The 20,384-nt window shown below is 48.1% G+C and overlaps 1 protein-coding gene across 1 annotated transcript in view; it reads left to right on the top strand.

The window, feature by feature from the left end:
• Positions 1-20,384, top strand: part of MYO3B (myosin IIIB) — a 2,563,893-nt gene that overhangs the window by 840,874 nt on the left and 1,702,635 nt on the right. Inside the window, exon 8 of the mRNA XM_078681588.1 lies at positions 3,524-3,589. Coding sequence (XP_078537714.1) covers positions 3,524-3,589 — 66 coding nt within the window. The remainder of the gene's footprint in view (positions 1-3,523; positions 3,590-20,384) is intronic.

Below are 20,384 nucleotides of genomic sequence, written 5' to 3'. Positions count from 1 at the left end.
TGTCTCCCTCTCTCCTCCATCTGCCTCCCTCCCTCGGTCTCCCTCCCTGCCTCTGTCTCCATCCCTCTGTCTCCTTCCCTCCGTCTCCCTCCCTCTGTCTCCCTCCCTCTGTCTCCCTCCCTCTGTCTTCCTCCCTCTCCCTCTGTCTCTCTCCCTCCCTCTGTCTCTCTCCCTCCCTCTGTCTCCCTCCCTCTCTCCGTCTCCCTCCCTTCGTCTCCCTGCTTCCCTGTCCCTCCCTCAGTCTTCCTCCCTCCCTCCGTCTCCCTCCCTCCCTTCCTCTGTCTCCCTCCCTCCCCTCCCTCCCTTTGTCTCCCTCCCTCTGTCTCCCTCACATCTCTCTTTCTCTCTCTTTCTCCCTCTCTCTCTCTCTCTCTCTCTCTCTCTCTTTCTCCCTCTCTCCCTGTCTCCCTCTGTCTCACTCACTCTGACTGTCTCACTCCCTCTCTCTCTGTCTCCCTCTCTCTCTCAGTCTCCCTCTCCTCAGTCTCCCTCCGTCTCCCTCTCTCTCTCCGTCTCCATCTCTCTCTCCGTCTCCCTCACTCTGTCTTCCTCACTCTGTCTCCCTCCCTCTGTCTCCCTCCATCTGTCTCCCTCCCTCTCTCTCTCTCCCTCCCTCTGTCTCCCTCCCTCCCTCCCTCTGTCTAACTCCCTCTGTCTCTCTGTCTCCCTCCCTCCCTCCCTCGCTCTGTCTCCCTCCCTCCATCTAACTCCCTCCATCTGTCTCTGTCTCTCTCCCTCCCTCCGTCTCCCTCCCTCCATCTAACTCCCTCCATCTGTCTCCCTCCCTCCTCCGTCTCCCTCCCTCCCTCTGTCTTCCTCCCTACCCTCCCTCCCTCTGTCACCCTCTCTCTGTCTCCCTCCCTCTCCCTCTGTCTCCCTCTCTCCCTCTGTCTCTCTCTCACTCCCTCTGTCTCCCTCCCTCTTCCTCCCTCCCTCTCCCTCCCTCAGTCTCCCTCCCTTCCTGTCCCTCCCTCCATCACCCTCCCTCCGTGTCCCTCCCTCCATCTCCCTCCCTCTGTCTCCCTCCCTCCCTCTGTCTCCATCCCTCCTCTCCCTCCCTCTGTCTCCCTCCCTCCCTCTGTCTCCCTCTGTCTCCCTCTGTCTCCCTCCCTCTCCCTCTGTCTCCCACTGTCTCCCTCCCTCTATCTCCCTCCCCCAGTCCCTCTCCCTCTGTCTCCCTCCCTCTGTCTCCCTCTGTCTCCCTCCCTCTGTCTCCCCCCTGTCCCTCTGTCTCCCTCCCTCTCACTCTCCCTCTGTCTCCCTCCCTCTGTCTTCCTCCCTCCCTCCATCTGTCTCCCTCCCTCCATCTGTCTCCCTCTCTCCTCCATCTGCCTCCCTCCCTCGGTCTCCCTCCCTGCCTCTGTCTCCATCCCTCTGTCTCCTTCCCTCCGTCTCCCTCCCTCTGTCTCCCTCCCTCTGTCTCCCTCCCTCTGTCTTCCTCCCTCTCCCTCTGTCTCTCTCCCTCCCTCTGTCTCTCTCCCTCCCTCTGTCTCCCTCCCTCTCTCCGTCTCCCTCCCTTCGTCTCCCTGCTTCCCTGTCCCTCCCTCAGTCTTCCTCCCTCCCTCCGTCTCCCTCCCTCCCTTCCTCTGTCTCCCTCCCTCCCCTCCCTCCCTTTGTCTCCCTCCCTCTGTCTCCCTCCCTCTCCCTCTGTCTCCCTCCCTCCATCTCCCTCAGTCCCTCTCCCTCTGTCTCCCTCCTTCTCCCTCTGTCTCCCTCCCTCTGTCTCCCTCCCTCTGTCTCCCTCCCTCTCCCTCTGTCTCTCTCCCTCCCTCTGTCTCTCTCCCTCCCTCTGTCTCCCTCCCTCTCTCCGTCTCCCTCCCTTCGTCTCCCTGCTTCCCTGTCCCTCCCTCCGTCTTCCTCCCTCCCTCCATCTCCCTCCCTTCCTCTGTCTCCCTCCCTCCCCTCCCTCCCTCTGTCTCCCTCCCTCTGTCTCCCTCCCTCTCCCTCTGTCTCCCTCCCTCCATCTCCCTCCCTCAGTCCCTCTCCCTCTGTCTCCCTCCTTCTCCTTCTGTCTCCCTCCCTCTGTCTCCCTCCCTCTCTCTATCTACCTCCCTCTCCCTCTGTCTCCCTCCCTCTGTCTCCCTCCCTCCCTCTGTCTCCCTCCCTCCCTCGGTCTCCCTCCTTCCCTATGTCACCCTCTGTCATCTCACCCCCCCCCCTTGTCAGCCTGGCCTGAGACAGCTTCCCGGGCACACACACAGCCACACCACAGTATTTCACAGGTCTTTAAAAGACTATTTGCATGTTATTGGGGCTTTGTTGTATTTCACCTCCTCTTAGGTCCCTGCAGCTCCACTCTGACTTATCACTGGAATCCCCCGGCCGTCGCGCTGGTGCAACCGTCAGTGTTTGCAGACATTCTTGAATTTTTTTTTTAAACACACAGGTGCGATGTCTGCAAGGTCAGCGGGCCGCCAAGGAAGGCTTGCCGGGCCGCAGGCGTCCCGCGGGCCATACTATGAGTACCCATGCTCTAGACGCTGTTCATATGGCGACAGTTTATGTGGCCTAAAGGTGTTTAAAAAAGTCACACACACATTGTTGATGTCCAAACAATGCTTTATTTAAAAGTGGTATTCACAATGCTTTGTTCAAATGTGTTATTTTGGTGAGAGTTATAATAATGCTTTACTTAAAAGGGTTATTCACTAGGCTTTATTTAAAGGCGTTGTTATTTCTGACAGTCATACATAATGTGTGCACATGGTGGCAATGATTCATTACTCATAATATGTGCATATGGATTATGGTTACTGAAGTCAGTGATGGAATGAGGTGTTTGGACATGCAATTCTGGCCTTTAAGGGTGGTAACAGTAACCTGATGTAAAGTGACCCTCTATATTGTTCTGTGCTGGATTGTACATGGGGTACCCCGATTTTGGGGGTCATGACCCTTTAGGGATCAAATATAATGTTGCCTAAGATATTTCCACCAGCCTCATGTATATTTGTAAATTACTGCATAGTATGAAGTATTGTGTGCGTAATAAATGTACTTTTCCTTTTCTAAAAGAAAAAGCACATAGTGCTTTTATTGAGTGTTATTATTGCGTGGAAGCGGATGGTGATTACTAGCCCTTAATGTACCACACATAGATTTTGCTATAGACCCTTTGACACCTTTGTGTTTCATATGTCTAGTTAGGGAATGTGTCTCTGTTTGGTCTCTAAACTCCCTTAGGCCCTCCTTCACCTTTTGTTTTTCAGATTACTTGCAGTTTTACCAGGTTCGAGAACACTAGGTCAAATTTTACTGTCTGGAAAAAGGGTCTTTGGGCTTCAGCTTAAATAGCAGTTAGGCCTTGTCACATGAACCAACCCAACCTCCTTTCTTGACAAGGGTGCATGCAATGCCCCCACCCCACACCAGATCTGTGCTAACAGAATAACATGTTCATTTTTAGGTCGAGCCTGAGTCAGCGCGCGTGCGTATATATATATTACCAGACCAGTATCTAATAACTATATGTGTACCTCAGACAATTATTCACCATATAAAATGCCTCTTTTGGTTTTTTCAGGAACCCTTCTCCAACGTTACGCCACCCACATCAATGGTGCAGAGGATTCAGCTACTTCATTTCTCAGTGAGATTTTCTTTCTTAAATAATGTGCTATATTCTGGTTTTGCTATGTTTACAGTTAATTTTGAGAAACGGCTTTAGTTGGTATTCTGGTCTAGGTGGCCAAACAGTATTTTGGAGATTAGGCTTACTGTTCATGGTTTAACTTTATACTTCTTACTTTTGTGGAACTAATGGACACATTAGATTTGCTTGCGCCTTTCACACGTGATTGAAGCTCTGATACAAGTCTACAGTGTGTGATCTTGGTCAATGTGACAACATAATGGAGAAATGTAACTTGTCAGAATGAGTCTGGCCATAAATAGTGAACAATGGCACACATAATAAAAATAATTTGCTATGACAACATTAATGATGTATCTAGGTATGCTCTCTGGAGGCCTGGGTAAAATTAATGTAATTTCCTTTCACAGAAATTATGCAAAACATCCCAAAAAGTAAGTGAAATGATGCATTAGCATTTTTTTACTATTTTTAACACCAGGGGGTCGATTCCGATTCAGGAAAAAAAACGTCCGTACGATTTGTATCCGGAGCCCTCTCTGTACGAATCGTACCCGTCCGTCCGAGTCGCGTAGTACGATCCGTATTCCGTGAATCCGTCCGAATCGTCGCGATCCGTACGTATTGCAAGGCTGAAACCGTGAACCGTACGACTCTTACACATGCCGTACGACTCGCACACATGCCGTACGACCCGATGAGTACGATCCTGGGTATGAGGACGCGATTCGTACGGTCCATGTCAGGTAAGGGCGAGTCGTACGGAAAAGCACAGAAACACGTACACACCGTACGGTCAGCCTAACTTTTAACAGTCCTCCCTTTTCAACATATCTAGCCAACTTGCCTACTCAATGTCAATCTTCATCAAATTCCTAACCTCGGCATCATATAATGCTCCCATGCGTTCGTTTCCAAGGTCCACAGTCTTAGGGCAAATACAATTTGTACATAATGAACACAGAGGTGGCAGACATTGAATTCCAAAGCATAGACCGCATATTACAACTACAGGAATCAGGATAATGGTGAACAGTCTCCAGCCCCAGTTCTTAACGGTGTTCCAGAACCAACCACCAAGCGACCATTCTTCCTGATCCTGGTGGACTTCTGAAGAGAGTCTGTGAAGATGTTCGATGGCTTTGTACACTGAGGGTGAGTTGTCCGGTATGTATGTACAGCAGCTGGACCCAATAATGCGGCATGCTCCACCACGGTCCGCAAGAACCACGTCTAGGACAAGGCGGTTCTGGAGGGCCACCAAGCGGACCGCTTGAAGCTCGGCGGTGTTGTTAGCAAAGATACCAGCTGTGATGTTCATTGTTGTCTCAACTGCCTGAGTCAGATGTCGGATGGCACGGCTGTTTGCCATCGGGCCCCAGAGGGGAACAAGTCCCTTCATAGCATCGAGGAACTGTGCTCCTGTTGAGTCGGCTTGTTCAATGTCCTTGGCTCGTTTTTGTCTATGATGATTCGCTGGGGCCACATAAGTCGGAGGAAGGATGAAGGAGATGAAACAAGTGCCCCCCCAGCCTTTGGGGAGCCAGGTGTAGGCCTTTGTGCCGCAGACGAAATACATGTTTGGGGACGCCACAAAGGAAGGTGGATCCGTGGAGTCCAAAGTTCTGGTAAAACGGCAAGCACTGCGGCCCACCAGCTGTGTCCCACGTCCTTCTTTGCACATGTGGCCTGTGACGTTGATGACTGACAGGGCCACAGTCAGAGTGGCAGCCGTTCGTTTCCGCAGGTAGGAGAAGGTGGGTCTGGTTGGATTGTTGAACACCTGCATTTCAATTCGTTCTTTAGCAGGGATGTCCATGTGGATTGAGTCGTTGGAGGTCTGCGGGCAGAAGTGTGTCTTTGTTTTGTTTCGCCAGACCCCGTGGAAGAAATGCGTTACGGTTTTGCTGGAGGTGGCATTGTCCTTATAGCTTTCTTGCAGGAGGATCAGCCAAGCAAGGCAGGAGCCATGAACTGAGAAGGGTGAAGGGATGAATGGTATCGAGTGTCCAGTGGCGTGGGGTAGCAACCCACAGATCCAACAGTTGGTGGCATTGGTGGCGAGATTGTGCTGGTGAAGTAGCTGTACGAAAGAGTTATTCCAAAACTCCTTTCGCCTCTCTCTGAGTTGAGGAGAGAGCGAAATCAGATAATGTTCCTTCATGGTGGTAGGCTGAGCAGTGGTCAGGAATGTTTCGTGAGCAGGTGCATTTTCTTCCACAATCCAGAGTGTGGTCATGAGGAGAAAGCAGAAAAGGATTGTGATGAAGAGTGCAATTGTCTTTGAGCTGTGGAGTCTGTCTGTTCTTGGGTTTCTGTAGTGGGTATTTCCTGTTGCCTCCATCATCTTCTTATTTGGCGCTTCCATCATCTTCTTATCTGGCGCTTCCATCATCTTCATCTTCAAGGTGCTTGGTAGTGGGCAGAACCACAGACTTAGTTTAGCTTCTCTTGGAGTTCTGGACTTTTTCGGTACGTCCAGAGGTGTCAGGGACAACACCCGAAGACTCCGGAGTTCAACCTGTCTTGGTACACAAACAAACAGAAACACGGGCTTCTCGATGGTGGCGTCAAAGACCAAAGGTTTATTACTGCAGGGACACAGAAGTCACAGAAACTACACATGGGCAGTATCTAGGAGCCTGTTCGATTTGTACAAAGAGGATTGCTCCTTATATACTAAATATTGGGCTTCAGGCAAATTCTTTACATGTTACCACAGTTCTAAACATACGTGTCTTAAACAATAAATATTTGGCGTTGCACAGGAATCGTCAACAGTATCTGATGTCAAAACATTACAAATGAGGGGTTCCCACTAGTCCATCATAATCCCATGTCAATTCTTTATTCAAGACCCGGACCGCCTCATCGTAAATTTCGTTACCTCCCCCTAATAAAGGCCCAGAAGGAAAGGAGCAGAGCCAGGTGTAGAAGATAGAAAGACAGGATAACAAATGTTTGTGGGTCGTAAATGGGCACGGTTACCAGCTTCGGCCGCCTAATCATGATCAGGCCAACGAACACAAGAACCAGTATAGCAGGACTGGCCTCAGGCTGGGGAGGCAGGTCTTGCCGAGTCATGCTGCTACAGCGTTGCTGGCCTAAGGTGCACGGGTCACTAGCAAGGTGAATTGCCGGTTAAAGCCTACGTGTCCTTAAATGAAAAGGAGGTCATTGCGTGTCCATTGACTATGTGAGGGCAAGGAAAACAAAATGGAGGCCGTGATCTAAGATGGATGCCATGGGTAATTCACAAATGTGTTGGTAACAGGAGTGCTCTTGCTCGTAGCATAGCGAAAACACCAGGATATACTAAATGGATCATTTGCGGTTCACTGATACCAAAATTATGTATTTGCGACAATGTTATAAACACGAGTAAAATTGTCACGGAACCTCAGACCCTCCTTTTGCCCTTACATAGGCAATTACTCAGTCTATATCAGAGTCAGAGTCCATTTCTATGCTCATTAGGTCAGCGACATGTCGTTGTATCATCATCCTGCCTCGTGCCTTTTCTCCTAATGCAGGTGGTTTCCTGAAACAGGTTGCAGCGCAGAGACTACACAGAGCGGGACCACACTGGATAATAAGACAGCACGAGAACAGAAATACTAGGATGACACCAATAACCATCAGAACCTTCCATCCCCACGCTGATACCAGAGTCCAAAACCACTCCATGAAGGACCAGTTTCCCTTATCTACGTGTATAGAGTCGGAAATCTTATGTAGCTTAGAGATCGCTTCATAGACTGTTGGAGCATTATTTGGAATAAAGACACAGCAGCTCGATTGGATCATTCTGCATACCCCACCTCGATCTGCAAGTATTACATCTAGAACCATACGGTTCTGCAACGTCATGAGACGATCCGCCTGAAGCTCAGCTGTTAAGTTACTAAGGGCACCAGCAGTTTCTGTAATAGTAGATTCAACTACCCGTGTTAGTTGACGAAGATTTCTACTATTGGCCATAGGCCCCCAAAACGGAAGGAAACCCTTGAAGAAGTCTCCAGCTTCTTGACCAGCGGTATCTTCCTTGCTGAAGACACCTCTTGCTACTCTGGTTTTGTGATAATCTGAAGAAGCAGTGTATGTCGGAGGTAACAATCGAACAATATAACATGAACCTGAAAAGTCAGCAGGCAGCCATGTATATGCTCCGTCCTGACAAATGAAGTAGGTACCCCTAGCAGTCAGAAAGGCAGGGGAGGAGTCAGACGGAAATACGTAAGTCTCAACGCACTCACTCTTCCCTAGCTGAGCTCTCGGATTTCTCCCATTTCCTTGCAAACAGACCTGACCTCGGTGAGGCACGACCCAAACTGAAGTGGAGCTTTTACGCTTGCTTTCTCCCAAACTAAGGCGATACTCTGTAGAGTTCCAACTCAGATACACCAGTAATTCATCTCTAGGATAAGATGGAGTATTATTGACGTCTTTAATCATATCAATAATTCCCTGGACTAAAGCTTTGTTGGCTGAGTTGTATTTAGTGGACCGTGGTGGACGCGGAGGATAGGTCTCAAGGGCATATGAAAAAATGGTCTGAAAAGCCTGAAATGATCCATTATAGCTGAAAGGCAAGACTAGATAAGGAATGCCTTTATCCATAGTGTGAGGTATCAAGCCACACACCCAGCAGTTTGTAGTATTAACTATCAGTTGGTGTTGATGCAAGAGCTGTACAAATGTATTATTAATAAATTCTGAGCGTCGAGCTTGTTCGTGTTCAGGAAATGAGTGAAAAGAATGCATAGAAGAAACCGTAGAAGTAGTAGGATCAAGGGGAGGTACTGTAGCTATTGGCACAAAAATCAAATGTACGCCAAAGACGATTCCACCCACCAGCGTCATCAAAACAATTAAAAATGTAACCGCACATTGCATTAGAAAGCATTTGCTGTGTAGTATTCTGTACAGTCTATTTCTGCGAACATAAATTACATTTTCTCGTTGTAGCTCAGGAAGCTCCATCTTCTACGACCGTTCGCGACCACTGATGATGTGTACGTAGATGAAAATGCCTCTATCAGCCCTGGGAGTTCCCAGAACTAACAGAAAGATCGACCTTGTGTCAGACCCCTGCAGATTCAACTAGGCACACAGCCACGACCCTACGGCTACCCAGACGGCAAGGCAATTTTAAAACAAAAAGAAACAATACATAGTATTAGCAAACTTCCTGGCTGGAGGCAATGTATAGCAAATTCAAATCTGAAAATAGGCAGTTTCCTGCTTTATTTGTCCATATTGCGAGAACGTAAGTCGTATCTCAGTTTTGCAGGAGCTGTTTGATCTGGAAACAATGTATTTTCAGCTGACGTGGCAATGTTCACGTTCGCAGATGACAAATGTTCTTTTGGTGCAGATGACAAATGTTCAGGGTTCAAAAGAGCCGTTTCAGGAGGAGAGTCAGAATTTGGTGACTCCGTGATTAGTTCTGCATCGCTGAAAGGTATGAACCTGGGGACTTGTTCCGTTTCAGAGGCACCGATTCCTTTCTTTACCCATTTGTCGTAAGGAAGTGGCAGAGGCACACGTTTAGCATGAGTCGTATGGATCCAATTTCTTCTTCCGGCCACACGAATAGCAGTTCTCGTTGCTAGCAGGACTTGGAACGGGCCAATAAATCTGGGCTGCAGATTTTTCGTTCTTGCAAAATTTCGGATGACCACCTGATCACCCGGTTTCAGTTGATGACCTGGACTCTCCGATGGCTTTGGCAATGCATCGAAAACCTGTTGGTGAATAAGACTCAATTTAGCAGTCAAGTCGAAAAGGTAATCAATTAACATTGGGTATTCCAGCTGCTTAAATTCTTTCGGTCTAGGTACCCCCCAAACATTAGCAGGACGACCGAAAACTATTTCGTAGGGACTAAGCCCTACTCTAGAATGTACAGTTGCTCTTGTTGATAGCAAAGCCAAAGGCAATGCGTCTGGCCAGGACAAACCCGTGGATGCTTGTATCTTAGCGAGCTTCAGTTTAAGGGTGCCATTGTAACCCTCGACTAAACCCGCGGACTGGGGATGATTCGCACTATGAAATTTTTGCCTAATCCCTAGGCCGGCACACACACTCTGCATAACTTTCCCTACGAACTCACTTCCGTTATCTGACCATACAATTCGTGGCATTCCGTATCGGGGGAAGTATTCTTTGAGAAGAATTTTGGCAGTGGATAAGGCAGTATTGTCCTTTAGTGGGTATGCTTCGATCCATCTGGAAAAAGCACAAACTACCACTAGGACGTATTTCAGGTTATTACAACGGTCCATGTGAATGAAGTCTAGCTGGATCACTTCAAAGGGGCAGGAAGGAGGAGCGAAGTGACCTGCAGGTGTGGGGATTCCCTTGCCAGGATTATGCATCAAGCATACCATACAATTCCTCACCACTCTCTCTGCACACCTACTAATCCCGTCATTCTTCCAGACCGGAGCCAACATCTTACAAATCCCTTTTGAACTGATGTGCGCTGTTCCATGTGCCATCGTCACTACTGCAAGCACATACGCATCAGGCAACATCCAACGCTGCTGTTCCGACAAGTCAATCCAACACCCACTCGAGTCCAATTTACCCGTGCTCTCTTTCCATGCAAGTTTTTCCTCCTCAGTCGCCTCTTTCTGAATTTCCTTCACGCTTTCCACTGTGTCTTCACACATTCCAGACTCAGAAATCCATCTTGCAGACGTTGCAACATACATTCTACTCATCATATTTCTGGCTGTCTGTTTTGCAGTCTCATCAGCAAAAGCATTCCCACGACCAACATCATCCGTGATTGCTTTATGAGCACTGCATTTCACAATCGCAACTTCAGTCGGTAAGGTTAGGGATTCCAACAAGTCATTAACTAGCTGACCATGTTGAATCTTAGTCCCATGGGACGTAATGAAACCTCTTTCTTTCCACAAACGGCCAAAACTATGGGCCACGCCGAACGCGTACTGACTATCTGTGAACACATTCACTCTCTTTCCCTTAGCTAGAATGCACGCTCTTGTTAGCGCGATCAATTCTGCAGCCTGGGCAGAATTCTGACTCACTCTTGCAGTCTCCACAATCGTACTCAAAGTCGTTACTGCATAAGCAGCAGTCACATCACCATTCTCCAATTTGAAGCAAGACCCATCAACATACAACGTGCCATCTGGATCTGACAACGGAGTGTCTTTTAAGTCGATTCGTCCTTTTGTTTCTTCCTCAGTTCTGAAACAACAGTCGTGTGGTTCGGAATCACTCGACTCTTGACTAGTCGGCAACAATGTTGCTGGATTCAATATATTGCATCTTTTGATCTGAATATGACTAGCTAATAGTGTCAGTTCATAGCCTGATAATCTAGCACTGGTAAGGTGTTGCGTCTTGGTCCGGTTCATGAGTGTATCCACAGCATGAGGAACCATGACTACTAGCATGTTGTTCATTACTAAACCAGCAGATTGTCGAATGGAAGCTGCAGCTGCGGCTGTAGCTCTCAAGCAACTAGGCAATGCTCTAGCTACTGGATCTAATGTTGATGAAAAATACGCACAAGGGCGTTGTTTATCACCAAATTTCTGCGTCAAAACACTCAATGCACAACCTTCTCTCTCGTGGACATAGAGCGTGAATGGCTTACTGTAGTCGGGTGTACCCAATACAGGTGCTGAACACAATGCATTTCGTAACTCAGAAAAACTCTGCTGACATTCAGCAGACCATGGTACCGGACTCGGGACACCTTTCCCAGTCAAGGCTACCAATGGTTTTGCTAAAAGAGAAAAATTTGGGATCCATTGCCTACAATATGAGGTAATACCTAAAAAGGCACGCACTTCTCTCTGCGTGCTAGGAACATTCATCTGTGTAATTGCTTTTATTCTCTCTGGGGTCAACTTCCTTCCCTCCTTTGACAAGAGATGACCTAGGTAGGTCACTTCTTGGCAGCAGTATTGCATTTTTGAAGGTGACACCTTATGATTCAAATCTGACAAGTGATGCAATAAAGAAATCGTAGCTGTTTTGCAAGTTTCCTTGTCATCGGCAGCCACTAGAAGATCATCGACATACTGTACTAAAGCAGAACCACTAGGAAGTACGAAGGAATCTAACTGGCTTTTTAATGCTTGACTGTAAATGGATGGGCTTTCACAATAACCTTGTGGAGCGCGTTTAAATCTAAAACTTCGTCCTCCTAGAGAGAAACCGAAGATATCTCTGCTTTCCTCGGCTATCGGAATGCTGAAAAAGGCATTTTTCAAGTCGACCACTGAAAACCATGCTGCTGTAGCGGGAATCAACGTTAACAATGCAGTAATGTCTGGAACCACAGGAAACTGTGGGATCACAATTTTATTAACCTCTCTAAGATCAATTACGAACCTATATACTGGAGGCTTTGTAGGGTCAGTTCGTTTCAAAATAGGCAGTACAGGACTATTACAGACATTACCTCTAGTCTCTTCTACAACATCTTTCTTGATCAGGTCTTGTACTATCAGTAGGAGCGCACGCTCACCTTCACTAGAGATTCTGTATTGTGGAATTCGTGGAAGTTTGACATTTGCTTTCAAAGTTACTATATAGGGTGGAATTTCCAAGAGACCTACATCATTAGGACCAGTCGCCCAAAGAGTATCAGGGAGTGAACGCAGCTCTGGTGGGAGCGCATCCATCGACAAGTACATCGGGGAGATGATTCTTTTACCCAACGTAAGCTGTACTCCTGCTGGAGAACAGTATAATGTCGCGTACAGGCGTTTTAACAAGTCTAAACCAAGCAGATTTTCGTTACAACCTGTCGTCAGAATCAGGGGTGCTTTCAATTGACGGGGTCCAACAGAAATAGACAAAGGACCAGAAACAGGGTTGTGAACAGGGGCGCCCGAAAAACCTACTGAAACGTTTGTTGAGCCAGACAAAGGTGCGCCAGGGAGTTTCGCATGTATGATAGAACTTTTTGCTGCACCAGTATCCAACAGAAACGGTTCGACTATACCTGATGTTGCTACCGCGACATAAGGCCCACTCTGATCTACTGGAACTGATACTACTCCCTCTCTTTGTCCATGGCTGTCCTAGTATTCACTTTGCTGACCCTCCTCACTAGCTTCATAATAGTCTTCAACATGATACTGTGGAGACCTATTCTGTTGGGCAGATTGTCCATTACGGTGGTCGAAATAATTAGAGGGGCGATCACTTGTCTGTGGAGGCATAGCACCTCGTCCTCGACCTCTAGAGTTTTGCATAGAACTACCACGACCTCTCTGAGCGGCCGCATCATTATTTTGCGCCCGAACTGGACAATCACTTTTGTAATGACCTTCCTTTTTGCAATAAGCACATTGATTCCATTGGTATTGTGGCCTTTGAAAATTATAATCCGTTCTTTGATATGACCCTTGCTGCATATTAGTTTGATTCATGCGAGGCGGATAAGCTTGCTGTAAAAGTACTTTAGTTTTTAAATCTTTCGTCTTTTTATCTGATTTTTCCTTCTCTTCTTTATCCCTATTTTCGTAGTACTGAGCAGTCGCAAGTATTTGCGCAGTCGTAGAGACAGCCCACGCACTTTCAGAATTCTTTAATTTACCACTAAGTTCTGGCAACAGATTGTGCACAAATTTATCAACAAATAATCTCTGGCCCCCTTCTGTGCTCATATCCTGACCACTATGATCTACGAAAGTCTCTTCGAATCTTGTGAAAAAGTCGGAGACGCTTTCGTCTTTCTTTTGTTTGCACGCGGACAATTTGTCCCAGTTAACGCGTAATGCAGGCATTAAGGTTTTCATTAAATCTATTATTCTACCAGGCAAATTAGCAATTAAAGGTTCAGGTTTGGAACCACCTATTTGTTGACCATCCGCTGCAGTTATAGCTGCCCAGTCACCACCTAGGGCAACTGGATGATTCTCTTTACGAATTTTAGCCCAAATTGGTTGCGGTACTACGTTACCAAATAGCAGATCTATGTCAGCAAGATTCAATACACAAGCGTCAACTGTTTGAGCCAACTCTTTGTAGTATCCTGCAGGATTTTTACGCGGATCTGGCAAAGCCTGTTTTACTGCTAATACTTCAGCTCGCTTCCATGGAATATGTATCCATACTCTCTGGAATTGGGCCGGAGCGGCTGCAATACCAAGCGGTGCATTAGCTTGCACAGCTTCACGCCAAATTGGTGGAACCTCTCTCATTGGATATTGACGATTTCGTTTCGTACTACGTTTCTCTAACTCTCTCGGTGAAAGAAGGGATGAGTCGGATCTATAACTTAGAACCAGTTCCATCGCTTCTTTTATATTTTGTCCAACTATCATACCTGTAGCAAACTCTTTCTGAACATTAATTAATTCTCCTAAATTTGATTCAGGGTCATCCTCTTCCAATTCCTCACGTAGAAGGAAACACATTTCATCGAACACATATCGTTGTGTCGGTTCGTTCCATTGCATAAATGTATCTAATACATTTTGTACATTATATCTTCCAACTTTCGAAACCCATCTAAGAGCAGTGGAATCTAGTATTCCTCTTTCTTCAGTACTGGGAAGCTGACTACGTCTCTGCACAGAGTCAGAGGTAGGAGTCTTAATCAGAGTTTTATAGAAGGGAGATAGAATATTAGAGACAGAATCAGTGATTCTTCGACGAACAGAAAGCGGAGTCATAATATTAGCAGAGGCAGAAAATAGAGTAGCAGTTGGAACAGATAGATTAGGAACAGTAGGAGTAGCAGGCAAGATAGCTTGTGAACTAGCAGGTGTGAGCGATACAGCCATAGGTAAAGAGGTCGGCAACCCTAGAAGAGGGGTTGTCGAAGGAACATTAATATTGACCACAGGAGGTACAGGAACTTGATTCAGGGGAGCGAGAACAGGGACACCAGGTTGTCCAGCAACCGGTAATTGAACATTCGGTATAGGCGGAGCCGTAGCACCCTGTGCATACGGTGGGGGTGATCGTAACAAGTAAGACAACAGGGGATCCTTTTCAGGGTCCTCTACTATCTTAGCCGTACTTGATGACAAAGCAGGATAGCACTTGTCTATCGCTAAATTACGCTCTCTATCGGCCACCTCCATCGCTTTCTCAGACTCGTTGAGTTGCAGCTGCCTAGCAGACTGTTCTAAAGTCAACTCTTGCTCTTTCTGTTCTTTCTTCAGCTTTTTAATTTCTCTCTGTTTAGATTCTTTTCGCCAATAACGGAAAGAATCAAACATTGCCGGCCGGGCTTTCTTCTTAAACAACCTTCTTTCTAGATTATCGAGAACTTCAGGTTCGAAACTACCATGTAGTGGCCAACTAAGGACACCGTCTTTCTCTGTGTAGCGGATCCATACCTCATTATAAGAGATAGGGCCCACACCAAATTTGCAATATAGATCATAAAGGGGAGTTCCAATCGGAGGAACCAAACACGGGTCCTCCAACCGGGAATCACTGTTGCAACTAAAACAAGACAACATACAATTTTTCCGACTTACCATTTTATAATCTGGAACACAAGACAAACAAGACACAAACAGAAAAGATGCGCACTCGAACCACGAACTTAGGCCTACCAGAACTGACAAATGTATCGATACCTGAACTGAACAGAATGATTATCGTAACTAGAATAACCAGTGATAATCTTACAGAACTGAACTGAACTGAGAACTAAAAGGATTATCCAAACGGGAGCAATCCTCACAAAATATTTACTAGCAACCACTGAATACTTAACTGAGGCACTGAAGACGTCACCAAGGAGAAACCCGTCACGTTTCGCCGTACTGAGGACTGTACCTCGGGTCCAAGACAGGGCGACGGTCAAGGCAACGGAGCACTGCAGCCGTCTGAACGGGAACCCTCGTGGAAGAGGACGTCGGGGCCACTTTTGCGATATGCCGGGATCGATGAAGTGGGGCGCCTCCCTCTGAAATCTTCACACGAAGCTCCTCGAATTCTTCAGGCTTTTGGACCGGTACCGAATGACGTCGCCCCACGTTGGGCGCCAACTGGAGTTCTGGACTTTTTCGGTACGTCCAGAGGTGTCAGGGACAACACCCGAAGACTCCGGAGTTCAACCTGTCTTGGTACACAAACAAACAGAAACACGGGCTTCTCGATGGTGGCGTCAAAGACCAAAGGTTTATTACTGCAGGGACACAGAAGTCACAGAAACTACACATGGGCAGTATCTAGGAGCCTGTTCGATTTGTACAAAGAGGATTGCTCCTTATATACTAAATATTGGGCTTCAGGCAAATTCTTTACATGTTACCACAGTTCTAAACATACGTGTCTTAAACAATAAATATTTGGCGTTGCACAGGAATCGTCAACAGTATCTGATGTCAAAACATTACAAATGAGGGGTTCCCACTAGTCCATCATAATCCCATGTCAATTCTTTATTCAAGACCCGGACCGCCTCATCGTAAATTTCGTTACCTCCCCCTAATAAAGGCCCAGAAGGAAAGGAGCAGAGCCAGGTGTAGAAGATAGAAAGACAGGATAACAAATGTTTGTGGGTCGTAAATGGGCACGGTTACCAGCTTCGGCCGCCTAATCATGATCAGGCCAACGAACACAAGAACCAGTATAGCAGGACTGGCCTCAGGCTGGGGAGGCAGGTCTTGCCGAGTCATGCTGCTACAGCGTTGCTGGCCTAAGGTGCACGGGTCACTAGCAAGGTGAATTGCCGGTTAAAGCCTACGTGTCCTTAAATGAAAAGGAGGTCATTGCGTGTCCATTGACTATGTGAGGGCAAGGAAAACAAAATGGAGGCCGTGATCTAAGATGGATGCCATGGGTAATTCACAAATGTGTTGGTAACAGGAGTGCTCTTGCTCGTAGCATAGCGAAAACACCAGGATATACTAAATGGATCATTTGCGGTTCACTGATACCAAAATTATGTATTTGCGACAATGTTATAAACACGAGTAAAATTGTCACGGAACCTCACTCTCCAGGTAACCAGGTTGCTTTGGGTCACCGTTCTGAGATTTAACTTAGTTCGTGGTCTACTTAGCCGAAGCTCCCTCCTTTCGACGCCGGAAATACCCTTCTCTGGATGGTACAGTGGGATCAGAGAATTTTGAAAGTTCAAGTGCTTCGGTATCAGGATAGCAGGTTAGCGACGGTCGGTCCTTGTTCAGGAGCTCTTCTTGGTTGTCGATGTTTTCTGTCGTGGCCAGGGTCGAGGAGACCTTCTTACAGTGGTGTGCGTGCAGCCAGTGCCGTTTCCCCTCCACACGAAGAGCCGTCCGGGTGGTGATTAACACTTGCCAGGGGCCCGTCCACCGGGGTTCCAAACTCTTCGACCGCTGAAAGTTTCGGATCAGCACGAAATCTCCAGGTTGGATGGCGTGACCCGGACCCCTGGAAGCATCGGGGATGGCCGCTGCACCTGCTGATGAATGACAGACAGAGTTTCAGTCAATTTATACAGATAATCAGACATTAGGACGTCCGGGACGTCATGAATGGAAGTTGGTTTCGGTGCAGACCAGACACTCATGGGTCGACCGAAAACAACTTCATAAAGTGTTAAGTGATGTCTGGTGGGGGTGGAACGCATCGATAGCAATGCCAGTGGGAGGGCGTCTGGCCATTTCAGACCCGTGGTAGCCACTATCTTGGCCAGTTTAAGCTTTAGTGTGGCATTGTGTCGCTCAACAAGTCCAGTAGACTGGGGGTGGAAGACTGCGTGGAATTTCTGCTTGATGCCCAACCCCTTTAAGATGAGCTGGATGACTTCGGCTATGAAGTGGGGGCCATTATCGCTCCATAAAATACGACAAAGGCCGTAATGGGGGAAAAACTCCTTTAACAGTACTTTTGCAGTGGCCATAGCAGTGTTGTCACGGGTGGGGTATGCTTCCACCCATTTGCTAAATGCGCACACCACAACAAGTACATATTTCAGGCCTTGGCACCTGTCTAGCTGGATGTAGTCCATCTGCAGGACTTCAAACGGGTGATTTGGGACCCCAAATCCTCCCCGGGGTACTACAGTTCCTTTCCCGGGGTTGTGTTGCAGGCATATCAAGCATTGTTGGACCAGACGTTTGGCGGAGTCTGTGATTTTATCATTGTGCCAAACTCTGGAGACAAGTTCAATCATGGGGGCTGATCCTATGTGGGCAGGGGAGTGTGCCATAGTCAGTATGGGAATCAGGTACGAGTCAGGTAGCAACCATTTGTTTGTGTCTCTTGTCCGCCAGCAGCCTTCGTCATCTTTTAATCCCACCCGTGTCCATTCAGTCAGTTTGTGCTGTGTGCTAGCCATTTGAATGTCCCTAATAGTGTCCCTAGCGTCAGTCCATTTTTCTGCTTGTGACCTGGTCACGTACATATGTGTTGTCGTCCTATTTTCAGCTGTCGTTCGGGCAGTGATGTCGGCTAGCGCATTTCCCTGCCCAATGATGTCTGTCACCCTTTTGTGTGCCTGGCATTTGACGACTGCAAGCTTTTTGGGGAGAAGGACAGCTTCGATCAAGGCGGAGACTAGATCCCCGTGCAAAATGGGGGTGCCGTGTGAGGTCAAGAATCCCCTTTCCCTCCAAAGGAGCCCAAAATGGTGAACCACCCCGAAGGCATACTGGCTGTCGGTGTAAATGTTCGCTGTGGTTCCTGCTGCCAGAATGCAGGCTCGTGTCAGGGCAATCAGTTCCGCTGCCTGGGCAGATCGTTGCGTGATGCGGGCTGTCTCGACTACAGTTCGAGCCGTGGTGACTGCATAGGCAGCGGAAGTGGTGCCATCGGGGAGTTTGATGCAAGAACCGTCCACCCACAGCTCTCCGTCAGGGTCAGGGAAAGCCGTGTCTCTGAGGTCAACCCTACTTCTAGTCTGTTCGTCCGTAAGAGTCACGCAGTCATGTACAGGGTGCACATTGGGATCGTTCTCTGGTAAGGGTAACAGAGTTGCCGGGTTCAGTGTGGTGCATCTTTTCAGGGCGATATGGGGTGCAAGCAAAGTCAGTTCGTATCCAGTCAGTCGTGCACTCGTCAGGTGTTGCGTCTTGGTTTGGTTCAGGAGGGTGTCAACTGCGTGGGGTACCAGTACCGTGAGGGAATTCGAGAGCACGATCCCCTCACTCTGTCGGATAGAGATTGCAGCAGCAGCTACAGCTCGAAGGCAGGCAGGCAAGGCTCTGGCTACAGGGTCAAGAGTGGCAGAGAAGTAAGCACACGGTCGTTGCTTTGGGCCAATGGCCTGGGTCAGGACAGATAAAGCGCACCCCTCCCTTTCGTGAGTGTAAAGGGAGAAGGGCTTTGTGTAATCGGGGGTACCTAGGACAGGGGCCGAGCAAAGGGCATCTCGTAGTTCCGTGAAGGAGGTTTGACACTCAGGGGTCCAAGGGAGTGGGAAGGGGACGTCTTTTCCTAGCAGAGAAAGCAGCGGTTTCACAATGAGGCTAAAGTTTGGTAACCACTGTCGGCAGAAGGAGGTGAGGCCTAGTAGGGAGCGAACCTGTTTCTGGGTCTTAGGGACAGGAGTTTCGAGAATGGTTTGGATCCGGTCGGGAGTGAGTTTCCTTCCTTCTTTGGACAAAAGGTGGCCTAGGTAAGTGACCTGGGGTTGGCAGAATTGCAACTTCTTCTTGGAGACCTTGTGGCCATTTTCCGCAAGGAAGTGCAGGAGTTGAATGGTGGCTGTAACTGCTAATGGAGTGGTGTCGGCTGCCAAAAGGATGTCATCGACATATTGCACTAACACCACTCCATCGGGTAACTGGACTTGATCCAGTTGTCTCTTGAGGGCCTGGCTGTAGATGCTAGGGCTTTCTGTGTAGCCCTGGGGTGCTCGGCAGAACCTATATGAGCGGGCTTTTAGGGTGAAGCCGAAGAGATATCGGCTGTCTGGGTGGATGGGGATGGAAAAGAATGCGTTTTTGAGGTCAATGACAGTGAAGGTGGTGGCAGTAGAAGGAATCAAAGTCAGGATGGTGGTGATGTCTGAGACCACGGGGTACTGGGGTACCACCACTTTGTTGATCTCTCGAAGGTCAATGATAAAACGGTATGCTTTCTCATCTCCCTCTCCCTGTTTCTTGATGATGGGCAAGATAGGGCTGTTGCAAACGTTGCTAACCACTTCCTCTACCACTCCTGCGTCTATCAGCGACTGAATAATCTTTACCAATGCCTTCTCGCCCTCGGGCGATATCCGATATTGTGGAAGTTTTGGGAGTGTTGCGTCTGGTCGGACAGTAATGTGCACTGGGTCAATCAACATGCGCCCTACGTCCGAATCCGCCTTGGCCCACAGATACGGAGGCAGAGTGTCAAGCAGGGATGTGTCAGCGTCGGTGATGGAAAACATGCGTCGGGGAGGGCAATGTCTAAGCAGAACGGGGTTGTCGTAAAGGAAAACTCGAACTCCGTCTTGAGAACATCTGATTGTCGCTCGGAAGTGTTTCAATAAGTCAAGTCCCATAATGGCGTCAGGGCTATTGGAGGAAAGCAAAAACGTGGTGTCAGTGGTGTTGCTTTCTAAGTCGAAGAGGATCGGGCGGACAAAGGGTTAGTGGAGGGCGTTCCATCGAAACCTGTCGATGTTATAAGTGAGCCAGACAAGGGTGCCCTTGGAATCAGTCGTTTAGATAACGCACTACGTGTTGCGCCAGTGTCTACCAGAAATGGAGACTTTGTACCCAGGACCATAGCAGTGACGTAAGGGCCTTGCTGGTCAACATAGAGCTCGACTGGATCCCTCCCTTGCCCTTGGCAGTCCTATGCAAAGTTGTGGGCGTCATCGTAGTCAGATTGCTGGTATTGGTTCTGTCTGGGTCGA

The sequence above is a fragment of the Lissotriton helveticus genome, chromosome 3_1, assembly GCF_964261635.1.
Source record: "Lissotriton helveticus chromosome 3_1, aLisHel1.1, whole genome shotgun sequence".
Lineage (NCBI taxonomy): Eukaryota > Metazoa > Chordata > Amphibia > Caudata > Salamandridae > Lissotriton > Lissotriton helveticus.
The sequence above is the reverse complement of the archived record's forward strand: the minus strand, read 5'-3'. Positions and strand labels throughout refer to the sequence as shown.